This window comes from Nesoenas mayeri (assembly GCF_963082525.1).
Source record: "Nesoenas mayeri genome assembly, chromosome: 19".
Lineage (NCBI taxonomy): Eukaryota > Metazoa > Chordata > Aves > Columbiformes > Columbidae > Nesoenas > Nesoenas mayeri.
In genome coordinates this window covers 3171188-3195935 of record NC_137568.1, presented here as the reverse complement: position 1 = coordinate 3195935, position 24748 = coordinate 3171188, and the positions used below count along the sequence as shown (strand labels likewise).

Sequence of the window (24748 nt, the reverse complement as noted above, 5' to 3'; positions counted from 1 at the left end):
TCCCTGCCCGCCGCCCCCTCCGCAGGGGCCGCGGGGCTCAGCGGGGCAGCGAGCGGGACGGGGACAGCCGGCGGCGGCCGTAGGAGGACGGGGAGCAACGGCCGGGGAAGCGCGATCCAGCCGGGGACCCCAAGCGGGGCAGCGCCTTCCTGGGAGGGGACACGGTGTGGGGGGAACCCCCGGCCCCAGCACTGCCCCAGCTCCGCGCAAGCGCCCGGGCAAACCCCCCTACCCCGGGGGGAACTGTCCAGCAGCGAGAGTCCATGCAGCAGCCCACCCCGCCGCACCGGAGCCCCCAAACCACAGCCCCTCCATGGCCCCTCCATGGCCCCTCCACCACCCTCTGGCCATCGCAGGGAAAGGGGAGGGTCCCCTCTAGTCCATCAAGCGTGGGGGCTCATGCTGCTGCCCCCCAGGGAGGGGGCTAGCATGGGGGGCACCCTTCCTTGCAGCTAGCAAACCGCTGGTCCCCCCAAAAGTCTTGGCGGGAGGAAAGGCTGGAGGGGGTTTGTAACAGCTGGGGAAGGGGAAAGAGTCTACATGTCCAGAAACTTCAGAGGAAGGGGTTGAGCCCCCCTGGAGCGGTCGGCGGGGCCGGGCGGCCGCTCAGCGGCAGTAAAGGCTTCGGCAAGTTGCTGGGGAGTTCGGGGAAGGTGCCGGCCTGGGGGAAGGCACTGGCCGAGGCGGGGAGGGTGGTGGCGGCGGGGGGGACGCTGCTGAGGGGCATCGGCAGGGACGCGCTGTAGGTCATGGAGTTGGCGGGGAGGCCGGCAGGCAGGCTGGGCACCGGCGAGCTGGTCCGCATCTGGTTGAGTGTCGGCTTGGGCTGCTCGGCGAGGCTGAAGGGATTGGTGGGGGACGGCGTGCTCAGACCTAGCAAGGAGAAAGGATGCAATGCATCAGGGCAGCCGTTGCACCCCCCCCAGCCCTCCTCCTCCTCCCCCAAACACCTCTCTGCCCAGCCCACACTACAGCACCTACCTGAGAGAAAAGGGTTGCGGGTCTTGGAGGCTGGTGCAGGAGCGACCAGGGAGTCCAGGTTGACCAGGGAGGAGGCGGCGGGGCCAAGGAAGGCCTCGGGGGTTTTACAGTCCTTCCGCTCCTTGCTGGATTCTGGCAGGGAGTCAGCCAGGTTGGTGAGGTCGAAGCTCTTTGCCCCGTCCTGCCTGGTGCTGGGGAACAGGTCGCCAAAAGGGTCCAGCTCTGGGGTGAAGGGGACATGAGCCACGTGAGCCAGCCGGGAGCCGCCAAGGGTAATGGCATCCCCTCAGCACCCCATGGGACAGCTTACAGCACACCTCACCCCAGGTCACAGCACGATGTGGTGGGGCTGAGGCTGCAGAATGGTGTGCCTGAGCTCCCCAAGTCACCGAGGGAGGTGGCAGAGTTGGGGACATGGATGCATGCAGGGACCAGAGCTGCCCCCTCGGCTATGGGTCAGCCCAAGGCCACAACACACGCAGTTGCAGGTTGCACCAGCGAGCAGTCACACACAGCCCCGGCAGCCTTGGAGTTGCCTCCCTGTAGCAGGCAGGGACACGTCACTGTCTCCACCTGCCCAAATCAGTCCGTGCCCACTCCCCCGGCTCTTACCAACAGGGCTGTTAGATTTCACAGAGGAGGGCGGCTGCGAGGGCTCCTGCTCCGGCGGCTCAGCTGGCTCGGGTGGCTTTGCAAACGGGTCGAAAGCGTTCCCCCCTGGAGCTGGGGGGAAGAGATGAGGCTCAAGGAGGGGAGCAAGCGGGGAGGTGAGAGGCAGGAGATGTACGGGCAGGAGAGAGGCAGGGGCAGCTGCCTGCAGGGAGACAGAAAGGAGAGCATGCGGCAAGGGGACATGGGGCTGGGGACTGGAAACGTGTGCTGGCCCAGGGGCTAAGATCAGCCAGACCATCGGAGGGTGACACCGACCCTGGCAGCCCCCACACTGGTGCAGCCCCCCCTGCAGCAGGCAGGTCCCTTCCCAGCCCCGGAGGGGAAAGTGGAAGGGACAGGTCTGGAATGCTCCAACAACCATCACTGGCCTGCAGGCTCGATCCTGCTCTCCTCCCTGGGACCAAAACTGATGGAACCACACATGAGACCTCTGTGGGGCCAGAGGAAGCACCAAGGAGGAACCAAGAGTGACACCGAGCTCTGAATCACGGGCTGCTCCTGCAACCGCTGCCCCATCTGCAATGCAACACCTGCAAGCAGCAACCGTCCTGTCTTGTCTGGGCATGTAAGGCTGGTTTGGGGGAGCAAACAAGCAGGTAGCTCTGTTTGGCGGGGACACACCATCACCCTGCTGCTGGAGCATGCTGTGGCTGCTATCTGCTCCCAGGGGAGGGCTCATTAATAGTGCCATGTTAATTAAATCAGCTTATTCTGTGCAGCGATCAAGTTCCTTGAAGTCTTCAGGGTGCTGAGGGGTGAGCAGATGACCCACTGTGGGGCAGGAGAGCAGGGAGGGGGTGTTTGCAGAGCTGGGTGCAGGAGGAGGCAGGGGACACCTCGAGGTGCCTGCTCACCAGAGGGCAGCGATGGCCAGTGCTGCCCGCAGTCCCCAGCAAAGCCAAAATGCCGATAGAGCCTCTTACCAGCGTTAGGAGGTTGTTCAGCCACAGCAGCCCAAGGGTCAGTAGCTGGTGTAGAACCAGAGCCCTGTTGGGGAGGGGACGCTGTGGCCCAGGGGTCCGCAGGAGGGAAGCCAGAAGACAATGGCACCTTCGCCCAAGGGTCGGAGGCAGCAGCAGTGGTGGTGCTGGGGGGAAAATCCCAGGGCCCAGCGGAGGTTTGCTGGGACGAGGCGCTCGCCTGGGAGACGGGCTCCCCACCAGTGGCTGGGACTGGCACCCAGGGGTCAGCTGCACCAGCCCAGGCAGAGGCTGCCGACTCCACTTTGGGTTTCATATCTGAAAGAAGAAGGGAAGTTGGAGAAGGGAATGCTGTGGGACACAGAGGGATGCTGAATAGCAGGGAGGTGTCTGGGGGATCTTGGCTTCCAGCTGCACCGCCCAGGCGTGCAATGGATGGGGCAGCGGAGGGAGAAGAAGCAAGAGGTCCTTAAAGTTGAGCTGGGAACTGGGGAGGGACAGAGGCAAGGAAGAGGTTTCTGCCTCTCTCCCGAGGTTTTGTAGCCCGCGAGTTGCCCCCACCTGGCATATCCCACGGGTCGGCAGACGTGTGGCTGGAGGGGGCTGGTGCCGGCCCAAATATATCTGCCAGCTCCAGGATGGAGGACTGTGAACAGAAAGGGAATAAAAAGGTGAAGGAAGCCCAGGGTAGACCTGCCAGGCTCACCCTGGAGTCCAATGCTGGCTGTGTGGCCATCCAGTCCCCCCACGCTGTACCTGGCTTTTCTTCATCTTTCCTTCTTCCTCCTCTTCCTCCCTGCCCGGGGCAGTCTCTTCCATGGCTCTCTGCATCAGAGAGTCCTCCCCTTGCCATGTCCTCACCTCCTGCAGGGACAAGGGACAGGACCCATGAGACCAGCAACCTGGCAGCCAGCACCTTCTCCAGGAGACAGACCCAGCACAGGAGCTGCCACCGCATCCCCGAAAAGTCCCAGCATCCGAGTAGACGGCTCCTCTGGGGCCAGACCCATTGGAAGAGAGCTCAGCAGACAGCCCAGAGCAGTGAAAGCAAAGCAGACACCAGAGTGAGGCAGCATTTGGAGCTCCGGCACCCCAAAGAGAAGCCCAAGTGCAAGGAGAGGAGCACCCAGGGCTATGGGGCTCAGGTACCTTCTCGTGCTCCTCTTTGCTCAGCGCAAGCGCTAGCTGCAATTGCCTTTCTTCATCTGTACTGGAAATTGGAGGAAGTGGCTTCTGCCAACAGAGGAAATGGGGTGATATTTCAGCTTGCCCTCAGCTCGTGGGACAGCTCAGAGGTCACTGTCCTTGTTACTCCTGCAGCCCCTCGCCTGCCTGCACAGCATCTCTGTGCCCAGCCACAGCTTTGCCTGTGAATCCCCAGCCTAGCGCCCCTATGAACCAGTCTCAGCTCCTTCCCCTACCCCATCACCTGCCTCTGCATATAGGCTGAGACAACCCTAAATTAGGCAGCCAGCATCTCCCCCAGAGGGTTTTTGGGGACTCCGATGCAGTCAGCAGAAGGAGAAGGGATCAATTAGGTGTCCCCTCCCCCGGCAGCCTGCTGGGGAGCAGGGTTTGCAATGCTGACCGGACTTGGTCTGGGGATCCTGCCCAGCCCTGCTCTGCTGGAGGAAAAGCAGCCAGACCTGAGGCAGATTTTGGGAAGATGCTGTTCCCATACAGCCATGGCAACCCTGGTCACCACCCTGTGACACTTGTCCAGCAGCGTGGGACCAGCTGGGGCTGGAAATGGGGACCTTACTGGGGTGTGTGTGTGTGCACAAGCGTGTGCGGGCATACGCACATGTGTTCAGCCCAGATGGACTCCAACAGAAACACTTTCGAGAGCCTGTTCCTACAGCACTCATTGCAGCAGTGTGTGGAAGCTATAAATACTCTGGTTCCAGGACAAAAATAGGGATATATGCTCCACTCCATGTCCAAAAGAGCCTCCATGGCAGGGAAGATGGGCAGCAGCAAGCGCCGTCTCTGAAGCTTGTCCCCTGCCCCAGCAGGACTGAGCTCACAGTGCTCGGTGCCAGTCCCAAGGGGACACCCAGCACAGCCCCTTGGTCACCATGTCCCTCTGACTTTGTGTGTCCGGCCGTACCCGTGTGTTCCGCACAGGCTGTGCCAGCCAGTGACAATCGCAGCCAGGGCGCAAATAAGCCGTCCCTGGTGGAAAAGGGGCCGTGGCCAGCAGATAGGAGAGGGAACAGCCCTGGGGGAGGTTTCATGGTTGGGGTCAGCAGTTCACTTGCTCCCTGCATCTTGGCCCACCTAGGGCTGTTTTCCAGAGCTCCTTCTAGCCCAGTTTGAAAGGACCAGCAAGTGGGAGGGAGAACTTGGCCCCACTGAGCCCCCAGCCCAGTACACAGCCCCAGGGGTGCTGCTGGGCCCCCATCCACCATGAAAAACACAGTGTTGGGCAAGGCATTGCCTCCTAAAACCTCTGCGGGAAGCCAGAGAAATGGAAGAGGTCAGACCAGAAGCCCTCAGTGGAAGAGGGCAGCCAGGTTTGGGGGTGCTGCGATAAATCCAGGAGACCCCTCCAAGTTCCCCTGGGGGTCTGGGAGGCTGGATGTGTCCAAGCCTGGTGCTGTTCCCACAGATACAAAGATGGGGAGCAGGAACAGCCCATGCTTCCATCGACCTGTTGGTGATTTTGATGCCGGACACAGAGTGAGCAGCCTGCTGTTCTTGCAGATGCATGCACTGGCCTCAGGCGGCCCCCCAAAATCCTCTCTCGTCCCAGGGAACGACCCACCATGCCCGCAGACAAGGTGAGGGGATGTCAGCAGAGCCATCCTACCTTCTCTGCCTCCTCCCGACTCATGGCCAGCGCCAGCTGCAGCTGCAGCTCCTCCTCGCCTGTCGTCTGGGGCCTCGCTTGCTCCAGGTCGGAGGCAAACCTTGGGGACGAGGACGATGCTGCGACATAGAAGAGGGAAAGGGGAAGGGGAGCCATCAGGACTGGGGTATTTGGGGGAGCACATCAGTGGCCTCCACTGTCCCCCATCCGAACAGCGTGGCATCCCCAGAAGACACAGCCCCATGTTAGAGGTCCCCACTATGAACAAACTGCCACTACTGCTGTGCTCACGGCTGGCCCAGCCAAACCTCTGCCTGTGGCACAGGATGGAGATGGGCGCCACCACCAGCACCCCAAAAGGTAGAGGGGAGCGATGGGCACCAAGCAGGTGCAAAGCAAATGCAACATCTGCCCTCAGTGAGCCCCAGCGAGCTGCCAGCACCACTCACAGTTAAAGGAGGAGGGGGAGCCCCGTGCCCGGCCATAGTCTTCGCCGTAGGGTGACGCACGGCGGCCATAGGTGCCCGGGTGGCTGCCGCTGCCCATGCCCTCAAGGGCCATGCGCTCCTTGGTCTGCAGCGCGTGTGCCCGCTCCTGCTTCAGCCGCTCCTCATCCTTCAGCAGCGCCATCACTTGCTTCACCTTCTCGCGGATGTTGATGCCTTGGTCCTTGCCATCACGGTCCACGTACTGGAAGTCCTTCAGCGTCTGGATGGTGTAGAGGTTCTCGCGGCATTGGTGGGTCACCTTCTCGGAGCCGGTTTTGATGAGGTAGTCCAGTAGGGTGAGGGCTTTGTAGACGTGACGCCAGTTCTTGCCGCTGTCATTCAGCCGCCGCCAGATCATGCCCATGACCTCAGCGAAAGCCACCGTGTTGAAGGTGAGGTCGGCGATCTCTGACATCAGGGAGCTGGGGGGTCCCCAGGGATCATTGGAGGTGGCCTCCCGCACCTTGATCTCCGCCTCCGAGTAGTTGTGCACGATGTTCTTCACCTGCCGGCGCAGCGCTGAGGTCGTCATGGTTGTGTGGTGCTGGAGACCCGCCGGCAGCGGGCAGCGATGGCGGAGAAGGGATGAGCGCTCACAGCCTCACCGGTACCTGCAGTGGGTAACAGGGACACAGAGACCTCAGCATCGTCCCAGCCACTGAGACTCATCTCCAGAGCCCTTGGCTGACACCTGGGACACTTCTCAAGGTGGCAGTGCCCGTTGTTGGGATACCAGGTACACCCTGCTGGGCTGCCATGCTCCCTAACCCAAAGACACGCAGGATGCTCAAGGGGAAAAATTTCGCATGGCAAACCGATACCCAGCGCCGCAGAGCCGCCAAGAGATTTGGCTTCAGACTCAGCAACATTTGGAGGAGATTTTTACCCTGCACTTCTGCTTCTAAAAGTACCAACCTGAAAATGGCAGCTCCCTCCTCCAGAACCGGCTGCCTCACCCCACTGTCCTTGCAAAGCTCGTTTCAGGTCCCCCAGCCCTGGCACCACCCAGGGGCTCGCCCGTACCCCCAGATGCACTATCTGTGGCAAAGCTCTTGGTGCTACCAAGGATGCATCGTGCAAAACCAAAATGCTGCCCTGAGTCAGAGCCTGCCATGACTTGCCAGCACCGGCAGCCGCTCCGGTGGGTTTTCCCAGCAAACTCAATAATTTTGCTGCCACAAGAGACTGCGGGTACAGAAGCGTGTGCTGCTGCAGGATGGTGAATTCGGGGTGGTGAATTCGGGGTGCTAACCTCCAGCAGGATGGATAACAAAATCCCCTCTCCCAAAATCCCCGAGCTGTCTCTGCACTCAGAGCCAGGATGGCAGGGGCTGGCATGGCCGGGAGCTGCCCGGGTACCTCCCCACAGGGCAGTGCCCGTTCTTGGGATGCACTGCACCTGACATGGATGCAAAATGACACGGGTCAGTCTGGACTCATCATCACGTGAGTCCATCACAGCTTTGTCCCTTACTCTGTGCTAGTCCTAATCCTCACCTTCTCCCTGCTCGTTAGGAAGACAACACTTACCCTCATTTTGTCAAAGAGCCAAGCAAAGCCGGGCAGCAGAGGCTGCCTGGAGCTGCCTTGCCCTCCACAGGGTTGAGGAGCCGGGCTGCTCCCAGAGCTCCCACTGCAGCTGCAGTAAAACTCACTGGCAGTTTTTCCCCCATCCGAGATAACACTTGCAGGCAGAGGAATATCTCCCGCGCGCAGCAGTGCCTGTAGACAGTGATTACCAGCGTCTGTCCCACCACCCACCCTGGGTGCTGGTACCTCCCTGGACTGCAGCTGCCACGCTGCGTCTAGTCCTCTCCAGGCTGTGGACACCACTCCCTCCCACCAGAGCTGGGCCAGTGCCGTGCCGACGTGCCCACGAACCACACACGGCACCCGCCACGCTCCCGCACAACCCGTGCGACCGGTCGGGCACCTCCTGCTCCCACGGGCCAGCAGCCGGGCGCCCCACGGCTCTGCCGGCGACGTCCCTGTGAGTCAGAGAGGAGCCTGGCCCCGCCACACTGACAGGCGGCCGAGATTTCTCTCGAGACACTTCCCGGTATTGATCCCCTTTCGCAATGTGCGGCCTTTGGATCCCGCCGGCAGAGCCCGCAGTGCGGACAGCCACGCTGCTGCCCACCTGGCGCGGAAACGCCTCCGGGACAAGGGCAGCGACGCAGCAAAGTCCTCCGGGACTTGGCTCTGTGCTCTGCTTTCCACCAACACCCAGGCAGGAGAGAAAGTCGGGTTTTCCGAGGGTGCCACCAGCCCAGCAAATACCAACAAACACCAGCAAACACCAGCACTCCTCCTTCAGGGCAGGATGGTCCCTCCTGCCTCCAACAGGTCTCCTGGCAGGACAAACCCCAGGTCCAGCATGCCAGGCTCCAGCACCACGCGTCCTGGCCAGAGACACGGTCCCAGCTGGACTTTGGTCGCCACGAGATGGCCCAGGAAGTCTGTATAGGAAGAGACGGGGAGCAGGGGCTGGAATGGGGGTGAGAGGAGGGTGGCCCTGGCTGAAGCCCTGTCAGCGGTGGTAAAAGAAAAGGGGTTTATCAAACACAATATCCCCCGCCAACCCGGAATATAAAGGGAGTGAAACAGAAGCTGTGCGGGAGATAAGGCAGCAGCACATATGGAATTACTGCAGTGACCTTGAGCAAGAGGCTGCCAGGTGGGAGAAGGACACACGGGTATGGGGACAGGTCCTCATCGCCCCGCGGCCCGGCACAGGGGACTGCGGAGGCAAAGCGAGGAGGAATAACATGGAGGGGCAGCAGGACGGGATGGAGGAAGGAGGAGCGGGCAGAGGGGCCAGACGAGACGGCGGGGGGAGGTTGGGGGGGGAATTAAAGCCTCGCTTCTTCCCTAATCAGATGCAGGGCCGGCAGGAGCAGCGCCCGCCATGGAGGGAGCGGCGGGGAAAGGCTCCGGGCAGAGCCCTCGGCCGCGCCGCCGGTTCCTGCAGCGCCCCCGGGGGCCGCACCCGCCGCGGGGCCCCGGTGCCGCGAGCCCGGCCCGGGGAGCGCCGCGCCACCGAGGTGCCCGCCGGGAACCGCGATGCTCCGGCGCCCAGAACCTTCCTCCTCCTCCTCCTCCCCCTGCTCTCCCCCCTTCTTCTTCCTCCTCCCCACCCCCCCGAGGGGCGCGCAGCCCCGCTTACCTGCGCGGAGCGCGGCCGGTGCCGGTGCCCGGTGCCGGTGGCAGCGGGCTGGAGGCGGCCGCAGCCCGCCCGCCGCTCACCCGCCGAGTTGCCGGGCTGGCTGGGCAGGTCTCGGCGGCAGGTCCCGACTTAACCCCTTCGGGGCCGCCGGAGCCCCGGCCCGGCTCTATCCCGGGCACCGGTAGAGGTGGCTCAAGCCGTCCGCCCCCCTGCTCCGCCCCGGTGCAGCGCGGTGCGGTACCGGCCGCGGGGGATGCGGCGCCGAGCCCCTGCCCCGCCGCATGCGGGAGGCGGGGATGCTGTAAATGCTCAGTCACTGCCCCTCGCTGGCAGCCAGCCAGGCGCGCCGTGCTGCTGCTTGCTTTGCTTTTTTTTTCCTCCTTTTCTTCCCTCTCCCCCTCCGCTCGCTATTTATAGACAGAGATCAGCGTCCCCGGGCTCGGGAGCTCCTCCGAGGGATGCCGACCCTCCCCGGGAATGCAGCTCCTTCTCTGATACCCAAGGCCATGGTTGCGATTTGGGTTTGGTTTTTTTGTGTGAGCTTTTTTTTTTTTGCTGGGATCTAAATTTGGAGCAGATTGTTCCTCTGCTCTGAACAGCTCCCGGAGCCTGGCTGGGGGAGAGAGGGAGGCATCAGATGACATGACAAAATAAGTCATGTCTCTCGATCATTTCAATGCCACCCCCTCCCTCACGGCCTCTGCCTTCCATTTTAATCACTGACAGGCCTTCAAGTATTATGGATATATATAATCTTTTTAATATCACTGACATTTTCCATAATGGAAAGCATCTCCTGTGTGCTGAGACATTCTGGAGGGGGATCGTGCCTGCCTGCTGATGCTCCCGCCCCACAAAGCACTGAGATCCATCTTGCCCCAAGCCCCAGTGCTGAAGGTCCTGCTGTGGGACACAGGCAGAAGCCACACATCTCCCAGGGCTTTGCAGATCTCACCAGCTTGACTTTCCCAATAGGCTCTGCCTGTGCAAGCTGAATGTGCATCTAGACCCGCTCTCAGCTGCAGTCTCGAGAACCTCCAGCATCCAAACCGTGCTCCAGGTCAGGCTGGAGAACACCCAGCTCAGGCTGCAGAACACCCAGCTCAGGCTGCAGGGGCATTCCTCATGGCTGCTGAAGATCCAGGCCTTCCTCTTCCCCTGTTCCCAATGCTCCCAGTTCACCTGCATCAGGCAGCCAATGCAGACAGGCATTGATTTTTTTATAAGCAAAGGGAACCTCTCCATGGGGACAGCACCCTACAAGCCACAGGGGAGCTGTACAAACATGGGGTTCGCTTTGCAAGGTGGAGCCCAGCCCAGGAAATGGGACCCTCAGCCAGCACAAGCTGCTCACTCAGACCCCCTCTGCCATGGAGAAGCTTCTGGAAATGTGCTGTCACCTTCCGCTTGCAGCATTTTCCTAGAATCTCCCTTCTCGGCCTAATAGTTATGGTGTCTTCAGGCCCCCCTCACATGATGGGTTTGGTATGTAACTCCCAAGGCCAGGAAGGTCACTCACCTCTGTTATTTAGCAAACACAAGACGAATTATTAACGTTAATACAAATAACACTTGTGTTTGGGAGAGGAGAAGGAATACTCTCCTTGCCTGGCTGGTAGGATTTGGCATTACGGGGACAGGAGCATCCCCATGTCCTTCAGAGCACAGGGCTGACCAGCCCTGAGGGTCCCTGCTCTAGGGACAGAACCCACATCTCACACCAGCCTGCATGTGAGGTGTTCTGTGGAAGCCAGCTCTAATTTCACTGCAGTTCCAGCCATGGAACTTTCAAGAGAAAGCTGCAGCAGGCAGGCAGCGGAGTATTACACATCCCCTCTTGTGCTGCTTGTAACTTCTCCCTTCAGGATGCTCTTGTCCCAGGCTGCAAAAGGCACTGACAATATTTATAACAAAAATTAAATTATTCACAGCATTCAGGTTCATTCTGCTCTGCAGAAGTTCTTATGCCACCTGCCCGCCCTGGGCCATCAGGCTCCTCCCTTGGAAGGGAAGGAGATATCAGTGTAGGACATTCTACCATGGTACGTGACTGACGTGAAACTCCCATCTACCTGTTTTTATATTAACAAGTTCTCCTGTGAGATGAGGTGTACATGGAGCCTGGCTTCTATAGGCTGGACTGGAACATGGATCTTGTGAATGGGCTTTGCCATCTTGGAAAGTAAAGCTACCGGGTAAAAGTATTCCTGCCTTTGAGACAATCACGTTGCCTCTATAATGTGCAGACTCCCTCTTGCCTAGAAACAGATGGCTCGAGCTGTTTGAGTTGGGCATATTCACAAGCTGATAATCATCTCCAGGGAGGCAGGAGCTATTGTCGGAGCCTGTGAGACACACCCCAACTTCAGGCCTTTTTCCTTCTAATTCTCAAAATGTTGCTGAAATTCTCACTACAGGAATGCTGAGCAGAGACATTCCCGCTGTGGGCTTGTGCCCGCTAAGCCAGAAGAGGCTCCTGGCTTTCACAGAAGCCAAAGTGCTTCCCTGCACCCCACTAAGAGAAAGTATCTCGAAACATGAGGGACCTCACCTGGCCAGCAAATAAAATAAGCTGTGCTTTGCAGTGATACCACCAGGAGCCGAGGGGAAGAATATATCCTCTCCCCAGAGACAGCATATGAGTTAAAATGAGAAAGCAAAAGAAAACAATTCTGCAGAAGGAACAGTTATTTCACACTACGTGCAGCTCCAAGACGCGTGTTAGTGCGGCTGCCAATGTAAAAGAGATGCATCTGCTGCCCAAGAACCCCAGAAGTATCATAAACCTAAATTAACAATCCACACTGATGTAGTTTCTCTACAGGACCAAAGCCTCCCTGGGGAATGCCGTCCAGATAGCACTTTGCTGACATAGGCCGGGTCAGGAGACCCTGCACCCAGCTCCAAAATCTGCTCCAACCCCAGCCCAGCTGCAGAGCATGAGACGCTTGGACCTGGGATGCTCCTATATAAAGCTCTATTCCAGCTGTAGTACACAAGGAAATGCAGACAGAACACAGTGATAAACCCAGACACACACACTTAAACATAATGACCGGGTGGCTCTAACACAAGGCCTTACCACACTCACAATATTTTCAGTGTGAATTTAGCTCATTTTAATTCAAGAGTGAGAGTTGGCTCAGAACGGGGCACAGGTACCTTGAGCTGGATGGCAAGAGATGGCAATATAAGAACATGAAGTAAATTCCTGGGGCAAAATCAGGCAGGGTGGCACATCCCTTGGGATAATGCGTTTTCACAGAAACACATCCAAGAAACCGGGAGAAGCCGTCAAGAAGTGGATTAAAAACGGGAGGGATTTTTTAAAGTTACTGTCCTGGTACTTGGGTTCATGACTACAAGGGACACTCTGCTCACTGAACTGCTAGCCAAGCAAAACTGAGAAACAAAGAATAAGACACATCGCATGTTGACTGGCGCTTTTAAATTCTTCTTCCTCAGCAGAAATGCCAGTATTTTCTAGTCCTAACAGTTTCTGAGGCTGTGATATTTCTTGCCTTGACTCTTCTTGGCAAGCGATCATCCATAGCAGCAACAGATGATCTAGCAATAGTCTCACATCACAGCATGTCAGAAAAGAGGCAGCCCAGTATTTGTAATCAGAGCATCGCTTCAGAAAGAAGAATCTCCACTCGATCTGTGTAAATATAGTTATTTATTTTTTAAAAGTAAGTCTATTTTCATTACAAAGGGCTTCACACTCCCACTTTAGGGCACCTTTTTTGTCTCTAGATCCTCAAAGAAAGACACCATTGTATCCACCATTGACCGCAACAGCCCATAAACCTGCAGTAGAAATTAACAGAAGTTATTTGCAGTGAAAAGACAGGAAGAAATCCTGACGATGAGACTGACAGGGAGATGGTTTCTCATGCACATTAACGTACGGGCACACACACAGCCATATAAAAGTGGCTGCCTGTTAACAGCACTTAGCTCTAGTAATAACTTCTCTGGTTATGAAGTGTGTTTAACATTATCCAAGATACAATTAATTCTGCTGAGCCCTCAAGAGTCCGCAAGCATGCTAAAGACATCCCAGATAGAAAAAGCCATCACATGGCTATGTGATGGCTGGTTACATTAACAGATTCCAGGCTGGAATAAAAGATATCTTACCTTGTCTTTCTCACTTACCTCCTACTGAATTATGGACACCTGTTTGTCTGTTTTCTGAGTTTAACACAATGCTCCAATATAAACTTACAAGCAAAGGATAAAACTAAGAAACAAAGATATAAGCTCTGGTCAGACTCACGTGAACATAAAGTTTTTCCTGGTAGTTCCCAAACAAAACAGGGTCAATCTGTGCCTGAGAAGGTTCTCTCTTTGTAGTTAGAGCTTCCAGACACTGGGCTTTCACTCTCCCATCCTGTGACGAAATGGAAGATTTCTGCCTTTTCTCATCTTTTAACTTTCCCAAAAGTAGAGCCTCTTTCATGGGGCTGGAAAAGCAGCTCAAACTTGGGATATGCAACCTCAGAATGGATCACGCTGTCCCCGACACTTGGGTTTCAACAGGCACCCCAAGACATACCGCTTTCTCCTTTCTTGCTGCCTTTGTTGTTCTTTTTTTGGCTTCTTCATCCTTACCACCAATTGATGCTTTCTTAATCATTATTTTGTCTTCCTTTCCTTCTTTTATAGATAGCCTTGGTTCCACTACAAAAGAGAGAATCTCAGTTACCCAAAAACAACATTTTCACATCCAGAAAAAGCCCACTGTGCTTGCACAGTGGAAATATATTACTTTTGCAATGTATTTTCCTCTTTTTATTAATATGAACTGTACTGCACTGAAAAACAATACCTTGAAGAGTACTTTGGAATGAACAGGCCTCAAATGCGTCCCAGAACAAATCCATAAAACAGCTAACAGTGAATTAGGGTTTTCTGGGTTAGTCTGTGTGACTTGCACGGCTACATCCAGCTAAATTAAAAGGCTTATTTGTGTGGTGGTTTTTTAATGGCACCAAATGACAGATCACAATTAGTATCACACAATCTGCCATTTTTTCTGATGCATTGTCTTCTAAAAGCTTTGAGAGGAGACTGCTGAAATTGCCATTTCAGTTGAAATTCGGCACATTTTGTGGATGTCCAACAGTCCACAGAAACCAGTTGCTGTGCTAAATCTACCATTTACCTGTTTCCTCTGGAACAGTATCTGCATAGGTGTTATTCTCAGGCAAGCCAAGCAGGGATCTCAGCCTCATAGAATGACTCACCATATTATCAATGGTTTCACGCCACAGCTGAAGACTGAGAAAAGTATAAGAATCAGAAAGGGGACAGTCCTGCAATTGCCATCTTGTTTTATTTAGTGCCCTGGAGCGAAGATGCCTTACAGCTGAGGGCCGCTCTGTCCAACTAAGTCGATAAAATAGCACCCAGTATCTAAAAATCTGTGCAGAAGGATGCTGAACTACCTTCTTCATGTTTGAGTGCTCTGAGGTCTCACTGTTTGCAAATCAAGGGGTTCATATGGACACATAAATATTACAGTGAAACTAGAGCTCCTGCTCTTCAACCTGACACGTTGGTAAATCACCAATGACCTACTGTGTCTTTCCCAAGAGAAACTTGCATCCTTCTAATTTATAAGCAACTAGAAGCTGTTGGTATGTTTAAAGTCTGAAAGCGTGAGCAAAATCAGAGAGGCTGTATGAGGGAGGATACAGTGAGTAAAAGGGTACAGATAATTATCCAAAGGTTTCATAAATACAGACTGGAATAATCTTGCCAGAAATAATATTGTTACTCCCCAAAACTACATTCATTTAATATTCTAAACTTATCTTCAGGAAAAAAAAAAGACATTTGGGTCGTAGACAACTGCTACAATTAAACTATAAAAAAATAGAGTGTAAAGACAACTTCTAGACCTCATATAATTATCTGCACTCTGAATCACCACACTTACAACAAAGATTGCTATGGCTGTTGATCACACAATGCATTTACAAGCTTTATCTTGCAAAGGTAACGCACCAGATGTGATAGAAAAGGTATGACTGAGTACGGTCTGACTGAACTGGCCTCTGTGGAACACGCAGCTCCAGCACTGCCTGGTTGAGCTGGGCCAGCGCCGCTTCTCGCTGCTCCTCCTTGGGGATTGACGTTATAGCCTGATGAGAGAGAAAACACAGGGTCCATAGAGCGTTGCTTCTCAGTCTTCATTCCCAGTCTGTGAAATCTCAGCTCAACAAAACACAAACACGGCTCTCTTCCTGCAAACCAGTCTGAAACCAGGCTGTACTGGGCACTTACGCACCCAGATGTGGCTTCTTGTATGGCTGGGATTTGGCCACAGTGCACACACAGCCCAAGACCTGGGGAGCAACCCCAGACCCCCCAGTTAGATTGACAGTGAAGCCTTTTGCAGCTTCACAGGTGTGCTGGAGAACGAGGATTCTAGTGAGGTAGAAGGCCCCAAAGATTAGTTATAAAAGCACCAGAGAGATTTCCAAGAAAGCACTACAGAAAAACTGTGCTAACTGTGCTAACCACTCTTGCTTTAATCTAGGGAGGTCTGTACTTTATCCACAGCCTGTTGGGAGTGCCCTTTGGTGCTCTGACAAATAGGAAGGGCTCTCCATGGAGAGGAGCCCCTGGGGAAGCCATAGGATGCCGTACGATTAGCCTGCCCCCCCACATTCACTCCTGGGATGACAGAAAGCTAATGGGGGAAAAGGTTAAAATATCTACGACATTGCATGGTTGTCTTCTTCACACAACAGCCCTCAAAGTCTCTCTTGGGAATCTCTTCACAAGAGTGCTGAAGGTGTGGTCAGCAGAGCTGAAGCACTTTTCTGCGACACACATCATGAATCATCTCTAACAGCACACTGGAAGCGGATCTTTGGGTGGGCTCACACTGGGGTAGGCCAGGCTATTTGTAGGGAAATGAAAACACCATCAGCTTGTCACAGCACTAAAGGGAACAGGGTGAGCACCTGCTTAAAGTCCTCAATGGAAAGGTTCCATCCTGAGGGGCCTGGTTCTTCCTGTTTCACCATTGTCATTTGACTTGGAGACTCCACTAGCATGCTCTTCCAAGCTGAGGCCTCTGTGACGCTGCTCGGAGCAGAGAGAACACCTGAGGAACTCTCCTGGCACCACAGGTCCTCCGCACTGCTTGTCTGGCCCAAGGACACTTTCTCCCCAAAGGCTGAAGGAACAGTCATGTGCTTTCTCCACAGTTCGTGCAGCTGCTGTACCACTCTGTGATGATAATGCAACTGCGATAACAGGGAAAAGGCAAATAGTGAAATGAGCTCTGCCTGTCCTCTACAAACCTAATTGTTAAAGCCAGCGTGGCAGACTGTGCCAGCCTCCAGAAACTCAGGGATGCACCAGCCCCACGGATCTTCCCTCCCTCCTAGAATATTTCACTTGTGTAGCCCATCAAATAGCAAACATCACCTTGGGATTCTTCTGCTGGAACAACTCTTCCTCTGTGACACAGGCATCCACAGGAGACGGGGTGCGCTCTGGGGTGCGAATTTGGACAACAAGTCTCTTCAGACTCTCTTTTACTGTAGCAGCTCTCACTCGGGCAGCCAGGTCACTCTGAGGCACCACAACAAGAAAAATACATGTGAGTCCCTGCTCCAAATAGGGACACACAAACAAATTCACACACATGCTAGTAAATCACAATGTATACATTATATAGTCTTACAAGAACATCTGCAAACCCCACTGAGCAGAGCTATACTTGCAACAGCTTTTCAAATAAAGCCTACAAATCCTCCCCTAAACCACCCTTTTCAAAGCTTACTGTAATTTTCAATTTATACCTCAACCGATATCATCATGTACAACATAACCCATCCCCACTAAGTAATTAATGAATTAATTACCAACAGAAAATTCATTCTTTAGAGGACCAGTGTGAACAGTTTAAGAGACACAATCATGTCTTTATTAACAACATTACAACAGACTGTAGAGCTCTTCCATTTTAGTTAGCAAACCTGCTCAAGTATGCACAGATGTGCTGTAAATAAATAATCATCTCGCTCCCAGCCTTAATTGCATAGCAATAAAAATACCATGTCATGCACTCCCACCCTTATCCTGAATTTGCATATTAAGTTCAAAGCTCACAGTTAGCCAGTTACATGCTTGGTTACCTCCAGTTTCTCTCTGAGGTCAGCCAGTTTATCTACATACACAGCAATTCCCCAAAGGGTCAGCTGCAGCAGAGCTCCTCCTAACAACAAAGGATGTGTCCTAAATTCCCAGGACTCACTGAAAATGCCTGTGTTCTCTGACTTGAAAATAAAGACAAACTGCCTAGTTTCTCCAGGCAAAATTACACCTGAAAAAAGAGAGAAAATGCATTGGTCTGCAAGAAGCCACCTGGTTAACTTGACCCTTTTCCAACACCATCCCATGTGTCCTTATTTCTGTATGAGACTCTTTCTCCATAGCTTAGCTGGGTATCACACTTCAGCTATTTTTCTCCTTTCAGATTTACTCCCAGTCACGATGTTATCAAACTGGTGTTATTTCCACAGCACACTCCTTTTACAGCAAGCTCAGTACTCTCTCTAGCAGATTATGCCCCGTTTGCCATCAGAAAATGATTCACTTCTCAATATTCCACTCATTTACATGCAGAGTAGGAACAACCTCCTTTCCTTTAAGTCCCAGGAAAGGGATCTGCCTCGCACACCTCTTTTGGTGTGAGTCAGCTTTGATGCCCAGGGTGGCTTCCTAAGGACAATCACCCAACAGGTTTGCTCTGCCATTAGTCAGATTCCGCATCTCATGTAACTCTTGAATACCTGCTCTCTGGTCCCTGTACAAAGGTCTCAGACATCAGCAGCTCTCGTACCTGATCTGGTATCAAAGTAAAACCGTGGTAACCACCCCCATCTGGTTTCTCTGGAGGGAATTTTCTGGGGCAGCCTCAGCCAGTCGTACCAGATGGCAGTGGTGCCATCATTGCTCACTGTAAGGGAGCTTTCGGCTCTCTCACCAGCCAAAGCCTCAAAGCTGAGCCTGGCAGCGATGCCAACTTCATTCTGCAAGAGGAAAAGACAAAGATAACAATTTCTACTCTATCTGGCAGGATTTAATCTTGCCTGAAGTCATACGACAAAAGGGGTTGAGCCTTGGTAGAACTTGTAGGGCAGGTCCAATGAAGTGGCCATTATCATAGAATCACAGAATAGTTTGGGTTGGAAGGGACCTTGAGAGAGAGCCTGGGAATCTGAGCTTCGCACCACAGACAGAGCACCCCCTTCTGTTTCTAGATCTATCCAGAGTAAATATAGGGATAATCTATCATGCTCCGAATAAATCCCTCATTCTCTGGCCTGGGAGTGACACTCGTACAGCTGTGACTTGGGAACTCAAGCAGACTTAGCTTGACTAAACAATAAAAAGCACACAATTACCCTGCGAGAAGTAGTGCCATTGATCCAACGAGCAGGCTGCCCACAGAAAACTAAAGATGGACCCCGTACGGCTTCTGGAACAACATCGGGATGCTCCTTCAGGGTGTCGCTGCTAAAGAAAACAAGAGCCAGAGTTTTCGCTGAGTGAAATTTACGTTCAGAAAAGAGAGAACCAGGGTTGATTCATGAGACCCTATCAAGAAATAATCCCAACTAACGCTTTTGCACTGTCTTCTCTTTAGGGACAGAGTCCTGCAGGTGTGGCAAACTCCAGCTACCTACTAATCACCATCAAGGAGGAGAGGACAGCCAGAACGTTAAAGAATTATAGCTGCCTAAGGAAGGCTGAGGGTACACGACTGAGTAAGGAGAAGCCCTCGGGTTGCGCTCATTACAGATGGACAGGACAGTGAAAAAAGGCAAATTAATGATGGAAGTGGAGGGCTGGAAAAAGACAACCAGATGGAGGTAATTTAGAGCAGAACCCCAACCCCTGCTTATGGTGAATTCTGGAGCCAGAGGGAAGACTGGAGGAAGGGCTCAAAAAAACCCCACTTTTCTCTGATTCTTGCTCCTTCAGCAGAAGGCCCCAAGGCACAAAGGAACTGCTTGATTCCTAAATCTGGTGCTTATAATACTAGAATATGCCTTTTATTGTGCTCTAGTGGAGACTCCTCTCCATTCTGGATGAGAACAGCTAAGGATACCCTTACAGACCGGTGGTGCATGCCCAAAATTCTTTATTTATGCCATGAAGAAAAACTTACAGCATCTCAGACTCTTCAGAAGAGGTGGAACGTGGAAGAGGCTCTGCTGACACAGAAGCAAAAGGCTGCCCTTTACCGGTCACCTCCAGTCCATCCAGATCCTGGACGTACAGAAAAATGACCAATTCACGCTTTCTCTTTTTATATAGAAAGGAAGTTAAAATACCAGTCAAATGTGCCAACTGAGTTAAGTACAGGCAAAGTTGAAATGTCTTGCTCCTGCAATGGTTTTTAGAGGTATCCAATGGATGTTCAACAGACACAGGAAGGAACTAGTTCTGGGTCTCCCAAGAATCCCTGACAACTACATTTCGCACTACAAATGACACAGCGCTGGGAAAAGTCTCCCTCACACTTGTTCCTGGAATTCTGCCAGCATCATGGGGAAGGTGTGGAGCACAGAGCTTCAGGAAATAAAGTCACAGTGCAATTAGGTACACAGTGATTCACCTTATCCTTCTGATCCTTCTAGGATAAGCAGAGAAGTCGTATCAGTACAGGCAGCTCCTTTCCTAAGAGGCACGTTACACAACTGAGCAGACACCAGCTAAGTGACTGTCTTACTCTTCTGGACTCTGCTTTATCACCAGGGCAGGGGAAAAAGAGTTTTAAATCACTTTGCCAGTAGTTTTCTGCTGTGTCACTTTGTGTCCAATGCTTCCACTCACACAGTTCAACCCAAGTTTTGGAAGAAGTGCTGTGATAGTTACTAAACCCCTTACACCTCTTCTTACACCAATAAGTTGGAAATATAATTTTGATGAGGCAGACAACTTATCCTTCCATTTGAAAAGATTGTGTAAGGATTGATAATCCTTTACTTTCAGCAACTGAGCCTGATGATCTGACAAGTCATAAAAACCAGGACAGACAAAATGGAAGGAGAATTGAACTCCAACAGGGGGTTTTGGTTGAAGTAACTGGGCAGCATCCTCTGTTAAACACACAAAAGGAGAGTGTCACTGAAGGTAGCCATTTCTATCAATAAAAAGACATACTTTCTCAAGGTCCTCCACCTTCATTGCAAGTGCCTGGATGTCACCTCCTTGCAGAACACACGGAACAGGCTCAGGCTCTTTTGTGACTGTTGAGGACTGTTTGCGTACTTTGTCCTTCTTGTCTGAAAAACAGACACAGAGACCTTCTCTTGAGTTTGCCAGGGAAACACCACCTTCCTCTTTTCAGCCTGGTTATTAATTTCCAGCTAAACTATGTTTTGTTTCTTTTACTTAATGTTGCACAGAACAATTACATTCAGTCTCTCTTGTAATTGGAAAAATCTAACTCTGAGAAGCTACAAGGACCAAAGTAAATCACTAGGATTCAACTGTCTCATGCTTTATTCTACATGAGAGACAACGGATGAGATGAACACAGCCCATGCTTCCCACAGGTAGAAAAACTCTCTGGCAACTTTCCTGCTGCAGCTGCAAGCACAAGAGTCCCCAGAGCCCCCCTGAGCTCACCGGGCACAGCTCAGCTACAGACAGCGAGCCACTGGGTTTGCAGAAGCTCTTCAATAGTAAAACAGCTCTTAAATAGCAAAACCCCTGCAGAACCGGCAGCCAGAACAGCCCCACCAGGGATTTGCTTCTCCCTTTACCCATCAGCTTCAAGTCCCTTCAGCTGAGACCGGTTCCCTGACACATGTGGGGAATATAAAAGAGTAACAAATGGGGAGGTCAGGGCATGTGGAAGGGGCTGTTCGCGGTGGGTCCAGCGCAGGACTCGGGCTCGCCGGGGATGCCCAGGCCGCGCCGAGCGCACAAGGGAGGCCCGGCCGCCGCTGCCCCGCCCGCACCCCACGGCGGGCCGTACCGGGGGGGGTGGCGGGCCGGGGGTCCCGCCGGGCCGGGCACGGGGTCCCGCCGCGCCGCTCCATCTCCCTAGCCCGTTGCGCGGCGGCCGCCATTTCCACGCCGCCCCTTGGCGGCCCGTTGCTGTTAGCCTCCCCCCGCCCCCCCAACCGCCACTCCCTGCGCGTGCGCAGTGCGGCTGCGGCCCAGCGGGGCCCAGCGCGGCCCGGGCTGCCCGCCCGCCCCCCCGCGGCAGGCGGATCCCGCGGTCAGGAGGCGCTGTGTCCCAACACCTCGTTCAGCCAGCACATCGCTCTCGCTTTTTATTCCCCGCAGCCGCCGCTTACAACTCCCGCGGCCTCCCCACCGGCCCTGTCCCCCGTCGGGCTCCTTCTCGGGGCCCCGCCGCCGGGTGCTGCTGCCCGGCCCGGGGCGGCTGGCGGGGCCCAGCGGCGCTGCAGCTGGCAGAGCAGGGCGGGCAGCAGGGAGTCCAGCAGGGCCAGGCCCCGCGCCGAGCACCGCAGGCCGCTGCGGAAGATGCGGCGGTTGAGCCCCGGCACGGCAGGGGAGCCCCGGTCACCACGGCCCCCGGGGCTCACCCGCCGTCCAGGAGCAGCCAGCCCTGCTGCTGCAGATCCTGCGCCTCCCCCGGCTCCCCGAACACGGCCCGCAGGCTGAGCTGGGGGGAGAAGTGCCCCCAGCGCTGCGCCCGAGGCGCAGAGAGGATCATTAGCGCTGGTTCATTAGCAGAGGTTCGTTAGCCAGGTCGATGCAGGGTTACAGAATCCCAGAGTGTCAGGGGTTGGAAGGGCCCTGGAAAGCTCACCCAGTGCAATCCCCCCATGGAGCAGGAACACCCAGATGAGGTTACACAGGAAGGTGTCCAGGCGGGTTGGAATGTCTGCACAGAAGGAGACTCCACAACCCCCTGGGCAGCCTGGGCCAGGCTCTGACACCCTCACCGAGAAGTTTCTTCTCATACTTAAGTAGAACCTTCTGTGTTGCAATTCATACCCATTACCCCTTGTCTTACCATTGGTTGTCACGGAGAAGAGCCTGGCTCCATTCTCCTGACACCCACCCTTTACATATTTATAACCACTAATGAGGTCACCCCTCAGTCTCCTCCAAACTAAAGAGACCCAGCTCCCTCAGCCTTTCCTCATAAGGAAGATGAAAACCCCTTGGGTGGTTCCTCACCTCGTGTGTAACGCCCTCATCCGTGCGCAGTCCCAGGGCGAGCAGCTCCTCCAGCCTGCAGGCACAGGGCGAGCAGTGGGGCAGCAGGGCAGGGGAGGGGGTGCAGGGTTGGGGGACCCCCCGTACTCACTGCTCCAGGGGACTTAGCACCACCCGCCTCCGGGTGCCATGGCCATGGCTCCGCACCTCCCGCATCCAGGCGTCGGGCTCCAGCGTCTGGACACGAGCCTCCCGGCTGCAGCCGCCCTCGCCCCGCGGCACGAACCGCCCGTGCGCCCCTGCAGTGGTGGGGTCGGGAGTAACGGAGTGCAGGAGACACAGCCAGGCACAATCACCCCGTCACCCCGGCTTACCTGGCCCCACGCCAATGTACTGCTCAGCCCGCCAGTATGAAAGGTTGTGGGTGCTGAGGGCGCCCTGTGGGAGTGTGTTGTGTGGGGTGAGAGGGGCTGGGGGGGTGACATGGCATGGGGTACATGGCATGGGGAGCACCCCACCTTCCTTGCAAAATTGGAGACCTCATAGTGCCTGAAGCCAGCAGCCACCAGCATGGCGCGGGCGGTCTGGTACATGTCAGCCAGCAGGTCCTGGGGGGGAGTGGGCAGGGTCCCCCCCCAGACCTGCGCCGCCAGCGCCGTGCCCCGCTCCAGCGTCAGCTGGTAGAGGGAGATGTGGTCATCGCAGAGCCCCAGTGCGGCCGCCAGCCCCCGTGCCCAGGCGTCCTGGCTCTGCCTCGGCAGCCCAAAGAGGAGGTCGATGGAGGTTCGGCCAGGGAAGAGCCCCCGCGCTGCCTCCACGGCCCCCCGCGCCTCCGCCGCCGTGTGCTCCCGACCCAGCAGCCGCAGCTCAGCATCGTCCAGCGACTGCAGAGGGAGCAGGATGGCAGTGGGAGGCACAGGGGGCCACAAGGGCTGGGATGGGACCAGGGAGGGCCCCTCTCACCTGGACGCCGATGGAGAGGCGGTTGATGCCCGCCTCCCTGAAGCCAGCGAGGCGTGCGGGGCTGGTGGAACTGGGGTTGGCCTCCAGCGTCACCTCAGCACCCATGGGGAGGTGGGCAGCCCCGGCCACAGCCTCCAGCACCGCTGCGATGGTGCGGGGGCTGGCCAGGCTGGGGGTGCCACCGCCGAAGAAGACAGAGGTGACACTGTAGGGCAGATGGTGGGGAGGATGTGGGTGGGTGCTGAATGGCCCTGCACTCCCCCTGCATCCCCCCGCACACCCACCTCTGCACCTGGCTGAGGTGGAGCAGGGTACGTGCCTCTTGCACCAGGCAGGCACGCACGGCCGCCTCGTCCACCGTCGGCACCACGTACTTGTTGAAGTTGCAGTAGGAGCAGCGCTTGCGGCAGTAGGGCCACTGCGGGCACAGGGTGCCATGGGGGACCGCTGCACCCCCACCCCTGCACACACCCCACCTTGGAGGGGAGGGGAACTGCCTCAGCCCCATGCACAGGCCCCAGCGCTCCCCACCTGCCCCAGGGCATGAGGTGCACACCCTGCAGATGCCATCTTCCATGTGCAGAGCTTGGAGACCCCCTCAGCACCACCCACACATGCATGGCAGGGGGACTCCACGTGTGCCCCATGATTTGTGCAAGGCTGGGCTGCCCCCACGCGTGTAGAAGCCCCAGGATCTCACACTCGCCCCCAAGGTGTGTGCAAACTCTGGGTCCCACGTGTGAAATCCCCAGGATCCCTCCCCCATATGTGCAAGCCCGGGGTCTCCATGCACCCCCACCCCATGTGCAACCCCAGGATCCCCGTGCACCCCCCGCGTGCAAGCTCAGTGTCCCCGCTCACGTGCACGTAGAGCGCGGCTGTGGCGGGGGTGGCCGGTTCCGGGACGGGCTCAGGGGCCGCTCCCGACCCAGGACCCGCTCCCGGACCCCGTCCCGGGCCGCCCCCGCCGGGCCGCGCCGCAGCGATCGCCGCCGCCGCCACCGGACGCCAGCCCCGTGTCGCCATCGGGCCCCGCGGGCTGCGGCACCGCCCCGGGGCGGCACCGAGCCCTGGCCACCCCCCCGCGGTGGTACGGGGGTGCCGGGGCGCCCAAGGGGAGGTGGGGGCGCTGCAGAGGGGGGTGCCAGCCCGGAATGTCGGGGCCGATGTCACCCCCGGTGCCCTACCGGGCACACGGTCCTGATGTGGCTCGGGAACCCCGGGACCTGCCCCCGCATCTCCCGCTGTCCCTCGGGGTCTGGAAGAGGGTTTTCCAGCTCAGAGGCTGCTCAGCGCTTCTGAGAGCAGACCTGTGGCAAGTCCGCCCACAGAGTTGTGCAAACCCTGTGCCGACAGTTCCAGACGTCATTTTTTTTTCATAATTTGTGTTATTAATAACTTGGAGAAGTGAGAAATGCCGATGACAAAGGCCGTGGGCACAGATTCCTGTTTCCAGGCCAGAAGTGGGTAGTCTGGAGTAACCCACCCCTGACGTAACCCTCCCACCTTGGGAAGAGCCCCCGGCTGCCGGGATTTTCCGAGCTGACATCCAGGACTATAAGAGCGGGAT

At 55.6% G+C, this 24748-nt stretch overlaps 3 protein-coding genes across 7 annotated transcripts; all 3 read right to left on the bottom strand.

Moving 5' to 3' along the window:
• Positions 1-303: 303 nt before the first annotated feature.
• Positions 304-9711, bottom strand: EPN3 (epsin 3). Of its 5 annotated transcripts, XM_080356547.1 has the most exons (11): positions 9040-9711; positions 8014-8332; positions 5835-6484; positions 5386-5504; positions 3723-3806; positions 3330-3437; positions 3135-3219; positions 2577-2891; positions 1594-1704; positions 982-1203; positions 304-873 (listed from the first exon to the last, which is right to left on the bottom strand). In XM_080356547.1, exons 3-11 carry the CDS (start codon positions 6403-6405, stop codon positions 554-556), a joined length of 1935 nt encoding a protein of 644 aa, XP_080212673.1. In that variant the 5' UTR covers positions 6406-6484; positions 8014-8332; positions 9040-9711; the 3' UTR covers positions 304-553. The 5 variants fall into 5 exon arrangements, with proteins under 5 accessions (XP_080212673.1, XP_080212674.1, XP_080212672.1 ...); XM_080356548.1 differs by lacking the exons at positions 8014-8332; positions 9040-9711 and adding an exon at positions 7404-7488; XM_080356546.1 differs by lacking the exon at positions 8014-8332 and having other exon boundaries at positions 305-873.
• MYCBPAP (MYCBP associated protein) lies at positions 8187-21152 on the bottom strand (the record flags this gene model as incomplete). Its single annotated transcript, XM_080356751.1, is given in 15 exon segments — positions 8187-8332; positions 12751-12787; positions 12790-12849; positions 13322-13435; positions 13601-13725; positions 14210-14325; positions 15055-15191; positions 16020-16304; positions 16489-16635; positions 17202-17389; positions 17909-18098; positions 18474-18585; positions 19241-19341; positions 20239-20360; positions 21059-21152. Coding segments are annotated over 15 exon segments (1974 nt in total).
• A 207-nt stretch (positions 21153-21359) lies between these two features.
• RSAD1 (radical S-adenosyl methionine domain containing 1) lies at positions 21360-24204 on the bottom strand (the record flags this gene model as incomplete). Its single annotated transcript, XM_080356684.1, has 9 exons — positions 21360-21564; positions 21636-21739; positions 22237-22291; positions 22367-22514; positions 22590-22653; positions 22734-23099; positions 23179-23383; positions 23463-23596; positions 24040-24204. The coding sequence occupies 9 exons, from the start codon at positions 24202-24204 to the stop codon at positions 21360-21362; spliced, it is 1446 nt and encodes a 481-aa protein (XP_080212810.1).
• Between the last annotated feature and the right edge of the window lie 544 nt (positions 24205-24748).